This window comes from Babylonia areolata, chromosome 16 (assembly GCF_041734735.1).
Source record: "Babylonia areolata isolate BAREFJ2019XMU chromosome 16, ASM4173473v1, whole genome shotgun sequence".
In the NCBI taxonomy this organism is placed as follows: Eukaryota; Metazoa; Mollusca; class Gastropoda; order Neogastropoda; family Buccinidae; genus Babylonia; species Babylonia areolata.
Genome location: NC_134891.1, coordinates 19,184,686 through 19,198,795, shown reverse-complemented (window position 1 = coordinate 19,198,795; position 14,110 = coordinate 19,184,686). Strand labels below are relative to the sequence as shown.

General features: G+C 50.4%; 1 protein-coding gene across 1 annotated transcript in view; it reads left to right on the top strand.

The window, feature by feature from the left end:
• The window catches only part of LOC143290903 (uncharacterized), a 51,664-nt gene extending 39,010 nt beyond the window's left edge, over window positions 1-12,654 (top strand). Inside the window, exons 8-11 of the mRNA XM_076600463.1 lie at window positions 1-2,506; window positions 6,719-6,933; window positions 11,638-11,852; window positions 12,543-12,654. The exon at window positions 1-2,506 is cut by the window's left edge and continues 55 nt beyond it. Of these exons, the coding sequence (XP_076456578.1) occupies window positions 1-2,506; window positions 6,719-6,933; window positions 11,638-11,852; window positions 12,543-12,555 (2,949 nt within the window). The 3' untranslated portion in view covers window positions 12,556-12,654. The remainder of the gene's footprint in view (window positions 2,507-6,718; window positions 6,934-11,637; window positions 11,853-12,542) is intronic.
• Window positions 12,655-14,110: the final 1,456 nt, after the last annotated feature.

Genomic DNA, 14,110 nt, shown 5'->3' with positions numbered 1-14,110 from the left:
GGCCTCAGTGTGGAACGCAGTTTTCACGTGCAGGACGGCTGGGACTTCCACAGCAGCGCCCTCCCCGGGGAGCTGACCCCCACCACCCCCACCACCCCCCCGACCTCCTCCTCCACCAACAACCATTTCTTCCGGCGCAGGTCCACCCCACGGCCCGAGAAGGCTGACGATGGCTTGCTGGACTCGGACTCCCTCAAACAGGCCCGGAGAAGGGCCAGCCACGCCTCCATCTTCTCCTCCACCCCTCTCTCCCACTTCCACCCTCCTCGCCACCACCCCCACGCCCAGCCCAGGACGGTGAAGGAGCAGAGGCACATGGTGGCCAACGACGAGGAGAACTCCAAGGACACGCACAGTCTCTTCCGCAAGAGGAGCGTGGGCGACAAGGGCAAGATGTCCGAGGACGTGGCCGTGACGGAGGGCTCTGGTCACAGCAAACACCGCTTCCGGAAAGGCTTCTTCTTCCGTTCGGCCAGCCAGCCCGACCCCCTCCCCAAACACTGCCGGCACAAAGCGGCGGGGCCTGAGCGACCCGCCAGTGTGCACGATGAGGCCAGCTGGTCAGAGGCCTCTTCTCGGAACGCCGTGTTCGTGGAGCTGAAGAAAGGCAGGCAGTCTTTGGACGACAGACAGCATCAACTGTGTGGATCGTCCACGGACCAAACTGCCTTCACCGATAGAGATTCCAAGTTCTTCGTCACAGCAGACCAGTCCTCCAAGTCCACGTGCCCTACACAGCAGCAACAATCTAAGATGGCCGTGTGTGTGTCGGGAAGTACGAACAACAATCCTGAAGCAGTTCCTTCCACTGGAGACTCTTATTTTACGTTTGACACCAAAACTAAGCCAGCGACTTCACCCAAACCCGCGAGAGGCCCCAAACCTATGACAGCACCAAAACCTGTGACGTCACCCAAACCTGTGACGTCACCCAAGCCTGTGATCTCTCCAAAACCCAACGTGAGACCTCGAACATCACCTTCCAAGTCCCCATCTCCCAAACCTGCACGGAGGTCTCCTACATCTCTATCCAGATCACCATCACCCAAATACTGTCACAATTCTCCAAAACCTGTACCTAAGTCGCCCAAACCTTTACTGAAGTCGCCCAAACCCTCCCCTAAACCCTCCCCAAAACCCTCCCCGAAACCCTCCCCTAAACCCTCCCCAAAACCCTCCCCTAAACCCTCCCCGAAACCGTCTCACAAATCAAAAGATCGCGTGTCCACCCCCTCCCCCACCTTGGTCAAAAAAATGACTCCGCCCACGAACGTGGCCACGGTGATTGGCAACGTGGCCCCCGCCCTCACCCACCAACACATGCAGCTGACGTCCCCCAGACCCGCCCCCAGATGTATTGGCTCCGCCCACGCCACGCCCCCCGGCCTGTCGGAAAAGTCCGGGCTGACCCCGCCCCCTTTCAAGCCCCCCAAGTCGCCGACCCCTCACGGGAGGCGCTACTTCCGGGCCGTGTCGCCCACCCCGCAGAGAGCCAGCAGTCCCCTGCTGCCTTCCCCGGACACGCCGCGCTGCCCGGACCTCTTCTCCATCACCGTCACCAGGGACCGGACCCCGGAGACCCTCGCCGTGCCCGTGCCTGCCATGGGTGGGGGCGGCGGTCCGTGCCGAGGGGAGAGCACCACCCTGCTGGTCAGCACCTCACAGCTTCCCCAAGACCTCCACGACAGGTGCTCGCAGGCTCCTGCCCCCTCCCCCTCCTCCCCCTCCACAGCCCGAGCTGGGGAGGTTCTGCTGGCAGGGGTCACCACCACCCACAGCTCCACCGACACACAGGAGTACACCCGGCCACCCGACCTCACACGGCCACCCGACACGGCTTCACCGGGTGTGCGGGTGTCGTCAGCGTCGGATCACTCTTCCGCCACACCTCCACCACTCCGCCCTCACGCCTCACACCCCCACACCCTGGGCACCCCGCACCAAGCCGGCGGCTGTGGCGACGACACTTTCCTCCAGCCTCAGCTGTTGCTGTCCACAGGGGCGGGGGTCACTCCGGACACCACGGCGCCTGCTTCTCTCCCTTCGCCCTGCGGGCAGGCTGGCCCCACCCCCACCCCCACCCCCGGGCCCGCCAGAACCACTCTGCGTTCCGTGTCCAGCACGTCAGACACGGGAAGCACGCACAGCTCCTCTGACGTCATCCTCACCTTCAGGGCCAACAACCCTCCCGCCCTCAGGACAGGTGGCGCCCCAGCCGTCGTCGGCAGCGCGGAGGGGCAGCAGGGTGAGGGAGGAGGAGGTGGTGGAGGTGGAGACAGCGCGCTGGAGGAGGTGGGAGAGGAGGTGGGGTTGGAGGAGGAGAGGGGTCTTCTGCTGCCTGCGTCCTGCCGGCCCCACAGCGCCCCGCACGGCAACACCCCGCGCCTCGTGTCCTCCTCGTCCCTCTCCTCCCTCACCCAGGGACACTTCCGGGCCACCAAGGCCGACTACTTCCGCTCCGATGGGCGTTGGCGTGTGCTGCTGCACGTCTTCGATAGGTGGACACGTAAGGGCGCGCACGCGCGCGCGCGCGTTTGTGTGTGTGTGTGTGTGTGTGTGTGTGTGTGTGTGTGTGTGTGTGTGTGTGTGTGTGTGTGTGTGTGTGTGTGTGTGTGTGCTTTTTCCCCCCACTCACATAATGTTTCTGTCTATTTGTTGAAACTGTCTCTGAATGTTTCCCCCCCAAAGTGATACTATACCCAGTGAAAATTTTCACTTTCCAGTAAACCATAAAACTGATAATCATTAACCAAATTTCACATAATTTCTGAACATATTACGTCTTAGACGTTAAAACTAGAAACCATGATGAAGGAAATTTGAAAAAAAAAAAGTATGCATCTCCATATTTTATGAACACACAGGGTCCTGACTTGAACCCAGATTTCTAGAGTGGGTTGCACGAGCTATCTTTGCAGCACTGAGCTCGTCTTGCACGAAGACGATGAGGATGGCATTGATACTTGCATAGCGCCTGTCTCCAGTCAGAGACCAAGCTCTAAGCGCTTTACAAACACGGAGTCATTTGCACAACAGGCTGGCTACCTGGCTAGAGCCGACTGACAGCTGCCACTGGGCGCTCACCGTTCGTTTACTGTGTCGTTCGATCAGGTTTCAGTCACACACACACACACACACACACACACACACACACACACACACACACACACACACACACACACACACACACACACAGAGGCATGTACCATTTTACGTGTATCGCCGTTTTGTTTGTTTTCCCTGCCGTGTAGGCAGCCATACTCCTTTTGTGGGCTGTTTATGCTGAGTATGTTCTTGTTTCCATAACTCACCGAACGCTGACAGGAATTGCAGGATCTTGAACGTGCGTATTTGATCAGGCCTGCACATCTGTTGACCTGCGAGAACGGAAAAATCTCCACCCTTTACCCACTCAGGAAATTCGGGTCAAAATCTACTGCTCTAACCATTTGACCACCGTAAGCGTGAACTTTGGAACGTTCTTTTAGCAAAGCAAACTTAGAAAAGCAAGCTTAGATCGCTCACACAACCAGCCAGGTATTCTGCACACATGCCGTCGAGTCCGGTATTCACACTTTCCCCCAACCATTATGGAAATTTAGTCATCAAGCTTTCAGTGAGTTTGATTTTCTAGAAAAAAAAAATCCAACCAGAAATGGAGTATTCATGATCTGGGGCAGTATGGGAACACGTGGAATGTGAAAAGTATGGAAGCAGAGCACGCAGTTGTACTGAAGAAAGAAACATACTGATGGTCAAGGATCACCCATGTCCATTCACTGTGCGGTCACTTCATTGTCAGGTAAAACATGCTAACAGTGACGTACACGAGGCGTGCAGTGCAATGAGAAGTGTGAGAAGCGTTCATAACTCCCCTCCTTTCGGCAACTGATCCTCATGTTTAACGTCGTCTGTCCAGCGGTTTTTTTTGTTTTTTTCTTTGTTGTTGTTGTTTTCTAACGATGCTGCCACCTTCACCGTCTTCCTTTCAAACACAGAGTGACTTATCTATTCTTTGTAATTATACTCACGAGTGGCTTATCTATTCTTTGTAATTATACGCAGTCTCATTGTCACCAGGGGCTCACAATTTACAATACCAGATTAACTAATTTATTAGGTAATTTACGTAAGAAATAACACAAAGGCACACACAAATTGCATCGAAACAATGCCCATTTGTTCGTCATAAATTCAGTCCCCCTTACAAGTTGACACGGTGACCTACACTTTTATTCAGCGTGTATATAAATAATAAGTAAACAAAATAAAAACCGTCACTGTTGTGGTAAGTACCATGATGTAGCAGCACATTTACCATTATAAAAGAAAGCGCGCATCACGCAGCAACCATCGCACACAAGGAGAGTTATGCATAAAAAAGACCACTGCCCCAGCAAGTAACATAACGCCTCATCTTGCAGACCACTCTCCTCAACGCTTCCCTGCATCTTGCAAACCACTCTTCCTCAACGCTTCCCTGCATCTTGCAAACCACTCTTCCTCAACGCTTCCCTGCATCTTGCAAACCACTCTTCCTCAACGCTTCCCTGCATCTTGCAAACCACTCTTCCTCAACGCTTCCCTGCATCTTGCAGACAACTCTCCTCAACGCTTCCCTGCATCTTGCAGACCACTCTTCCTCAACACTTCCCTGCATCTTGCAGACCACTCTCCCTCAACACTTCCCTGCATCTTGCAGACCACTCTCCCTCAACGCTTCCCTGCATCTTGCAAACCACTCTTCCTCAACGCTTCCCTGCATCTTGCAAACCACTCTTCCTCAACGCTTCCCTGCATCTTGCAGACCACTCTCCTCAAACATCTTGCAGACCACTCTCCTCAAACATCTTGCAGACCACTCTCCTCAAGCATCTTGCAGACCACTCTCCTGCCAACAGTCCCTGTCTTTCCAACTGCCATCTCAAAACCAATCTTTTCAGAACACTCAAAATAATAAAAACATGAAACATTCACCTCCGACAAGCAGTTTGCATTGCTAACAACTCAGTTATTAGTTCTGGATATTGGTTTTCCCATCCGGTCCGACCTCCAGAGACAATCATCCAATCAAACTGTTGTTTTTTTTTCCTCACAGAAACAAAATGGCCTCTTCCTTGAAAAATAAATCCATTGCAAACCCGAACATACTATCAACACAACCACTAGAAGCCAAATTTTGACAAGTAAATTGGTATTCTTTAGCACCATTTAACCTATTTCCATTTCTTTCATTTTGTAATGAATAAATCACGAATATTCAGCTGTTATCCCATGCACACCATTCGTGATGGCTGCAAAAAAAGAGAGAGAAGATAATGTGTCATCTGTGACATACGCTGGTCCCGTGTTTCATGACTCGCACAGAATTGTTTCACCTCCCCATCACATCGTTTTGCAAGTCGAATGTCTTGTGTGCACCATGGGGCGGAAGGTCTATCAGGGGGCATGCGGGTAGTGGGGGTGCATTACCATATTTCAAATATTGCTTTGTCTCTATTCTAAACCTGTATTACAAGCATTAAAATATTTTGACTTGAAGACAAGAGAACTCGTAACAGAAGTTCGTCATATAATTCATGTTTTGACCATCCGTGGTGCAAAGATGAATTTTCGTTGGATCCCTTCTCACGAAGGGGATTGTGGGAAATGAGCGGGTGGATCGTTACGCGAAAAAAGGCGCAATAAACATTTACAATGACATAGAAATTCGTATTCCATTTTCATTACAGGAAGGTTATTCTCTACTTGAGAAAACTTGCTGGAACCATGTCAATAAACTAAAACAGGAGTCTGACCCTGACAGAGAAAATACTAACTAACAATAGCTCATGCAAAATCGATCTCATGTTTTCTTTCAAAACAAAACAACATCACAGTAGCAGAAGGCTTACCAGTCTAATACAGACTTCGACTAGATGCCATAAAAACTAAATATACTTCTAATGTGACTTGCATTTGCGGAAATGAAATTACCTCTTTGCATATCATCCATAAATGTGAACAGAAATTTAAAGCCATATTTACCAATGTCATTTACAAAATCTGCAGTTCCATCTGCTTCCATTAGAAATGTTTCATATGATAATCAACATGTGTTTGAAATAGTTCAGAGTCTAATTTCGAGCTCCACTGGCTCTTTGTTGTAATTCTACTGGTTGACTTATAGTTTGTTTTATTATTCGTTTATATTCTTTTCTATATTCTAATTGAGGAGAGAGGAACATGGAAAGTAGTGTTGATTTAAGGCATATTTGGAATGGGGAAGATGATGGATTTTCGTCTAAAATCACAAATGTGGATACTCGTCAAGCAAAAGAACGAACACACACACACACACACACACACACACACACACACACACACACACAACACACACACACACACACACACACACACACACACACACACACACAAACAAACACACACACACACACACACACACAAACACACACACACACACACACACACACACACACACACACACAACACACACACACACACACACACACACACACACACACACACACACACACACACACACACACACACACACACACACACACACCACACAACACACACACAACACACACACACACACACACACACAACACACACACAAACACACACACACACACACACACACACACACACACACACACACACACACACACACACACACACACATCACTGATTGTTCACCGCCCTCCCTCATCAGGAAGCAAGCCAAGTTCCTGCCGATCCAACCTTGACCTTCACTCACGCGCCCAACGTCACTACTTCCACGTCAGTCGCCTGGAGTACCCGGATGAAGTGTCGCCTTCCAGCCTGCGTGAGAAGCGTCACGTTGTTGTTTCCCTTCTTCAGGACTATCGACACGGCGCTGTCACCGCCAACAGCTTGCTGGTGCCCATTGGATTCTGTGTCTACAAGGTGAGTGCCCATTGGGTTCTGTGTCTACAAGGTGAGTGCCTGTTGGGTTCTGGGTTCTGTGTCTACAAGGTGAGTGCCCATTGGGTTCTGTGTCTACAAGGTGAGTGCCCATTGGCTTCTGTGTCTACAAGGTGAGTGCCCGTTGGGTTCTGTGTCTACAAGGTGAGTGCCCATTGGCTTCTGTGTCTACAAGGTGAGTGCCCATTGGCTTCTGTGTCTACAAGGTGAGTGCCTGTTGGGTTCTGGGTTCTGTGTCTACAAGGTGAGTGCCCATTGGGTTCTGGGTTCTGTGTCTACAAGGTGAGTGTCCATTGGGTTCTGTGTCTACAAGGTGAGTGCCCATTGGGTTCTGGGTTCTGTGTCTACAAGGTGAGTGCCCATTGGGTTCTGTGTCTACAAGGTGAGTGCCCATTGGGTTCTGTGTCCACAAGGTGAGTGCCCATTGGGTTCTGGGTTCTGTGTTTACAAGGTGAGTGCCCACTGGGTTCTGGGTTCTGTGTCTACAAGGTGAGTGCCCGTTGGGTTCTGTGTCTACAAGGTGAGTGCCCGTTGGGTTCTGTGTCTACAAGGTGAGTGTCCGTTGGGTTATGTGTCTACAAGGTGAGTGCTCGTTGGGTTCTGTGTCTACAAGGTGAGTGCCCGTTGGGTTCTGTGTCTACAAGGTGAGTGTCATTTGGGTTCTGTGTCTACAAGGTGAGTGCCCGTTGGGTTCTGTGTCTACAAGGTGAGTGTCATTTGGGTTCTGTGTCTACAAGGTGAGTGCCCATTGGGTTCTGTATCTACAAGGTGAGTGCCCGTTGGGTTCTGTGTCTACAAGGTGAGTGCCCATTGGGTTCTGTGTCTACAAGGTGAGTGCCCGTTGGCTTCTGTGTCTACAAGGTGAGTGCCCATTGGGTTCTGTGTCTACAAGGTGAGTGCCCGTTGGGTTCTGTGTCTACAAGGTGAGTGCCCATTGGATTCTGTGTCTACAAGGTGAGTGTCCATTGGGTTCTGTGTCTACAAGGTGAGTGCCCATTGGGTTCTGTGTCTACAAGGTGAGTGTCCGTTGGGTTCTGTGTCTACAAGGTGAGTGCCCATTGGGTTCTGTGTCTACAAGGTGAGTGCCCGTTGGGTTCTGTGTCTATAAGGTGAGTGCCCATTGGGTTCTGTGTCATGGTGAGTGCCCATTGGGTTCTGTGTCTACAAGGTGAGTGCCAATTGCATACTGTGTCAAGGTGAGTACTCATTAACTTCTGTGTCGACATGGTGAGTGTTCTTTGAGTTCTGTGTCAAGGTGAGTACCCATTGAATTTTGTGTCTACAAGGTGAGTGGCTGTTAGGCTATATTCTGTAGATGAATACCATAGTGGCGCCAATAGGAATAATATGTTCATGGTGCTGGTGCACTGGAGTCTGTATGTGCAAGTTGAGTGTTCTCCTGGTGACTTCTGGAGTCTGTATCTGCAAGTTGAGTGTTCTCCTGGTGGCTTCTGGAGTCTGTATCTGCAAGTTGAGTGTTCTCCTGGTGGCTTCTGGAGTCTGTATGTGCAAGTGACTTCTGGTGCCCCATGGATAATGTCTACAAATTGATTACCATTGTATCATCTGTCTACACAAAAGCACTGACGGCTCCCAGTGTGTTACACATCCACAACAAATTTGGCTGAAGCCCAGCATGTTATATGCTCAAGAAGCGAGTGGTCGTTGGATTATCTGTTCACAGGTGATTACTTTGAAGGCGCCCAATGGATTACGTGCCTAAATGGTGCGTGTCCATTTAGTTATGCGTGAGTGGCCAATAGGTTATGTGTCAACAAGTTGATTGCTCTGCCTGTGTCTTCAGAGTCGATTGGGTTACGTGTACGCAGGGAGATAACCCTGCTAGTGGCCACTGAATGTTGTGCCTGGGGGTGAGGTGGGAGGGGTGGGGGTGGGGTGGGGGGCGCATGATAGATCATGTGTCCCACACGGTCAGTGCGCTTGCTTGCGGTTTTTTGTTTGTTTGTTTTGGTTTTGGTTTTCCTGAAGAAGGTGTTGGATTCTATGTGTTCTCAATGTCAGTGCCTGCCAGTGCCCGCAGGATGCCACAAGTTAAGTACCCTGGTGTTGACCATTGTATTTCAGTCCCATCATCATCATCACCATCATCATCATCATCACCACCACCACCATGATCACCATCATCAGCAGCAGCAGGAGGAGCAGCAACAGCAGAATTGTCGTCGTTGTTATCGTTATAGCCATTATCACCATGAACATGATGATGATGATGACGGTGATGATGATGACTTCCTCTTTCTCTTCTTTTTCTTCTCCTCCTCCTTACCATTGTAGTTGCAGTGTAAACAGTGTGACGGGTTGCAGTGTAAACAGTGTGGCGGGTTGTTGTGGGTTGCAGTGTAAACAGTGTGGCGGGTTGTTGTGGGTTGCAGTGTAAACAGTGTGGCGGGTTGTTGTGGGTTGCAGTGTAGACAGTGTGACTTGTTGTGACGGGTTGCAGTGTGACTTGTTGTGACGGGTTGCAGTGTAAACAGTGTGGCAGGTTGCAGTGTAAAGAATGTGACAGGTTGCAGTGTAAACAGTGTGACAGGTTGTGACAGGTTGCAGTGTAAACAGTGTGACAGGTTGTGACGGGTTGCAGTGTAAACAGTGTGACAGGTTGTGACGGGTTGCAGTGTAAACAGTGTGACGCGTTGTGACGGGTTGCAGTGTAAACAGTGTGACAGGTTGCAGTGTAAACAGTGTGACGGGTTGTGACGGGTTGCAGTGTAAACAGTGTGACAGGTTGCAGTGTAAACAGTGTGACGTGCTGTGACGGGTTGCAGTATAAACAGTGTGACAGGTTGCAGTGTAAAGAGTGTGACGTGTTGTGACGGGTTGCAGTATAAACAGTGTGACAGGTTGCAGTGTAAAGATTGTGACGTGTTGTGACGGGTTGCAGTATAAACAGTGTGAAAGGTTGCAGTGTAAAGATTGTGACGTGCTGTGACGGGTTGCAGTGTAAACAGTGTGACAGGTTGCAGTGTAAACAGTGTGACGGGTTGTGACGGGTTGCAGTGTTAACAGTGTGACAGGTTGCAGTGTAAACAGTGTGACGTGTTGTGACGGGTTGCAGTGTAAACAGTGTGACAGGTTGCAGTGTAAAGAGTGTGACGTGCTGTGACGGGTTGCAGTGTAAACAGTGTGACAGGTTGCAGTGTAAAGAGTGTAATGTGTTGTGACGGGTTGCAGTATAAACAGTGTGACAGATTGCAGTGTAAACAGTGTGACGTGCTGTGACGGGTTGCAGTGTAAACAGTGTGACAGGTTGCAGGGTAAACAGTGTGACGTGCTATGACGGGTTGCAGTGTAAACAGTGTGACAAGTTGCAGTGTAAAGGGTGTGACGTGTTGTGACGGGTTGCAGTATAAACAGTGTGACAGGTTGCAGTGTAAACAGTGTGACGGGTTGTGACGGGTTGCAGTGTAAACAGTGTTACAGGTTGCAGTGTAAACAGTGTGACGCGCTGTGAAGGGTTGCAGTGTAAACAGTGTGACAGGTTGCAGTGTAAAGAGTGTGACGCGTTGTGACGGGTTGCAGTGTAAACAGTGTGACGTGCTATGACGGGTTGCAGTGTAAACAGTGTGACAGGTTGCAGTGTAAAGAGTGTGACGTGTTGTGACGGGTTGCAGTGTAAACAGTGTGACGGGTTGCAGTGTAAATGTTGTGACGTGTTGTGATGGGTTGCAGTGTTAACAGTGTGACGTGTTGTGACGGGTTGCAGTGTTAACAGTGTGACGTGTTGTGACGGGTTGCAGTGTAAAGAGTGTGACAGGTTGCAGTGTAAACAGTGTGACGTGTTGTGACGGGTTGCAGTGTAAACAGTGTGACAGGTTGTGACGGGTTGCAGTGTAAACAGTGTGACAGGTTGCAGTGTAAACAGTGTGACGCGTTGTGACGGGTTGCAGTGTAAACAGTGTGACGCGCTGTGACGGGTTGCAGTGTTAACAGTGTGACAGGTTGCAGTGTAAACAGTGTGACGCGCTGTGACGGGTTGCAGTGTAAACAGTGTGACGTGCTGTGACGGGTTGCAGTGTAAAGAGTGTGACAGGTTGCAGTGTAAAGAGTGTGACGTGCTGTGACGGGTTGCAGTGTAAAGAGTGTGACAGGTTGCAGTGTAAAGAGTGTGACGTGCTGTGACGGGTTGCAGTGTAAAGAGTGTGACGGGTTGCAGTGTAAAGAGTGTGACAGGTTGCAGTGTAAAGAGTGTGACAGGTTGTGACAGGTTGCAGTGTAAACAGTGTGACAGGTTGCAGTGTAAACAGTGTGACGGGTTGCAGTGTAAACAGTGTGACTGGTTGCAGTGTAAACAGTGTGACGCGTTGTGACGGGTTGCAGTGTAAACAGTGTGACAGGTTGCAGTGTAAACAGTGTGACAGGTTGTGACGGGTTGCAGTGTAAACAGTGTGACAGGTTGCAGTGTAAACAGTGTGACGCGTTGTGACGGGTTGCAGTGTAAACAGTGTGACAGGTTGCAGTGTAAACAGTGTGACGTGCTGTGACGGGTTGCAGTGTAAACAGTGTGACAGGTTGCAGTGTAAACAGTGTGACGTGCTGTGACGGGTTGCAGTGTAAACAGTGTGACAGGTTGCAGTGTAAACAGTGTGACGTGTTGTGACGGGTTGCAGTGTAAACAGTGTGACAAGTTGCAGTGTAAAGAGTGTGACGGGTTGTGACGGGTTGCAGTGTAAAGGTGGAGAGAGGGAAGACAAACGCCACATTTCCCGACTCCCGCTGATAGAGGAAGTGCTGGGAGAACCGGAAATGCGGGAAGTCACGGCACGCCTCGACCTTGACCCTGGCTACTACTTGGCCGTGGCTTTCTGCCGGTCCCAAGGCCACACGGGAGAGTACTTGCTGCGTGTTCTCACGGACGACTGCCCCCGCTCCAAGGCTGGCTGGTACGGCAGTCTGGTCTGGAATCACATCTTCCAACTCTATACAGTCTGCTCGAGCAAATTTACATTCGTGTTGTCTGTCTCTGCCTGTGTTCTGTCTGTGTATCTATCTCCGTGTGTTTCTCTGTCTGTCTGTCTGTCTGTCTTTGTCTCTATGTTTCCCTCTCACTTTCGGTTTGCTTGCTTGCATTTTTTTTTTTTTTAATCCCGGCTGTTGTGTGGTCGTTGTAGTCATGTCTTTGTCTCCCATTACGTGAGTTACGTATCAAACTTCATTGATGTCCATGTTTACTTGGCAATGTGTTTGGTGTGTGTGTGTGTGTGTGTGTGTGTGTGTGTGTGCACGTGTGCGAGAGTCTGTGTGTGACCTGTGTGTGTGTGTGTGTGTGTGTGTGTGTGTGTGTACATGTGCGAGAGTCTATGTGTGACCTGTGTGTGTGTGTGTGTGTGTGCGCGCGCGCGCGAACGAGTGGATAATAAGGGGTGTGAAAGTGTGTATGTGCATGCGTGTGTGTGTGTGTGTGTGTGTGTGTGTGTGTGTGTGTGTGCGCGCTATTCAGCGAAAGGTTTCTCTATGAAGTGTGACGGGAGGCAGTAAGAGTAATGTACATGAATGGTGAGATGCGTGAAAGATTGAAGAGTCCAGTGACTGTGATGTACGAGCCATGTAATGACGTCACTTCCTGTCAACAGCCGCGTGTCGTGACGGAAACCCACAGACACGAGGCAAAAAGCTCAACAGACTGGAGGGAAAAGCTCAACAGACTGGTGGGGAAAAGCTCGACAGATTCACGCAATGGAAAAGTTCAACAGACACAAGAGAAACGCTCAACAGACGTGCAGCGAGCGGTTTCACACAGTGTCACCGTCCTCAGTGACAGGCCTGCGTGCTTCCAAACTGCCGGCATGGTGACTGGTGACACTGACGTCATTGCCTGCCGTGTGTGTACACGTCACTGTCTGACCCATCCTGTCAACACTCCCGCCCCTGTCTCTGCACAGCACCTCTCTCTGAAGCAGTGGACATCCACGTTCTCCTGATGCCTGCAGCACACTGCCAGCTTTTCAAGCGTCGATCACCTGCTGCCTGTGCACATCAGGAACCCTTCTGGTGTCTGTCCTGTGGAACAGGCATAATGGTGTTTGGCGTGTGGTGTTGTGCGCCTTGAACAAATGTCAGCGTTTGGCGTGTCGAACGTCAGTGTGTGTGTGAAACATCTTCGTGCTTCTGCAGCAGACTGTGTGCTGGGTATTGTCGATGTCTGGGAATATGACGTTCTACTACCCCTCCAACCCACCCCCCGCAAACCCCTCCCCCTCCGCCCCCCGCCCCCCTACATCACCCCCACCCCACCCCACCCCCTTCCCCCTCCCACTCCTACTCAGCAGTCCGTGTGGTCGGTAATCAAACTGCCTCTGTCTCAAACTGCAAGATGCTGCGGCTTTCTTTGTTTTCTCCCTGGGTGTGACAGACAAAACCAGCACGGCACCCGACATCAGTGTGACCATTTGATGGTCACTCACTTCCCTGACACTGATTCCGGCTCTTCAATTAATGTCACTCACTTCCCTGACTCTGATACCGGCTCTTCAGTTAATGTCATTCACTTCCCTGACTCTGATTCCGGCTCTTCAGTTAATGTCATTCACTTCCCTGACTCTGATTCCGGCTCTTCAGTTAATGTCACCCACTTCCCTGACTCTGATACCGGCTCTTCAGTTAATGTCACCCACTTCCCTGACTCTGATACCGCCTCTTCAGTTAATGTCACCCACTTCCCTGACTCTGATACCGGCTCTTCAGTTAATATCACTGATGAACAAACAGTTCGGAGCATTGAGCCCTGATTGCTGTGAAGCCAGCATCAACTTCAATCTATGCATATGGTACACGCACAGCTCTTCCAGTTTGTGGAACATTTTCTAATGGAGTCGTGTAGCAGAATGTAGAAACGCTAGCATCAATTCTTCGTCGTTTGTTCAAACCCTCATGTTCAAAAGGTTGAATAATTAGAACCAACACAGAAACTAGGCTGCACATTCCGCACATCAAAGTCGCACAAACTGTGTTCCTGGATGTTGTGTGGATGTAAGCACGCAACACTACACTTCTCGACGCACCCTCCATTGTCCAACTGCCCTTGCCCATTTTGTTTTAACTCACTCAGTACGGCCAGTCCTCTCTTCTCCTCTACACAGACCCCTCGGATGTCCAGTGGGTGTCTGAATGACCCAACCTTTAGCTTCCGTCGTAAGAATTG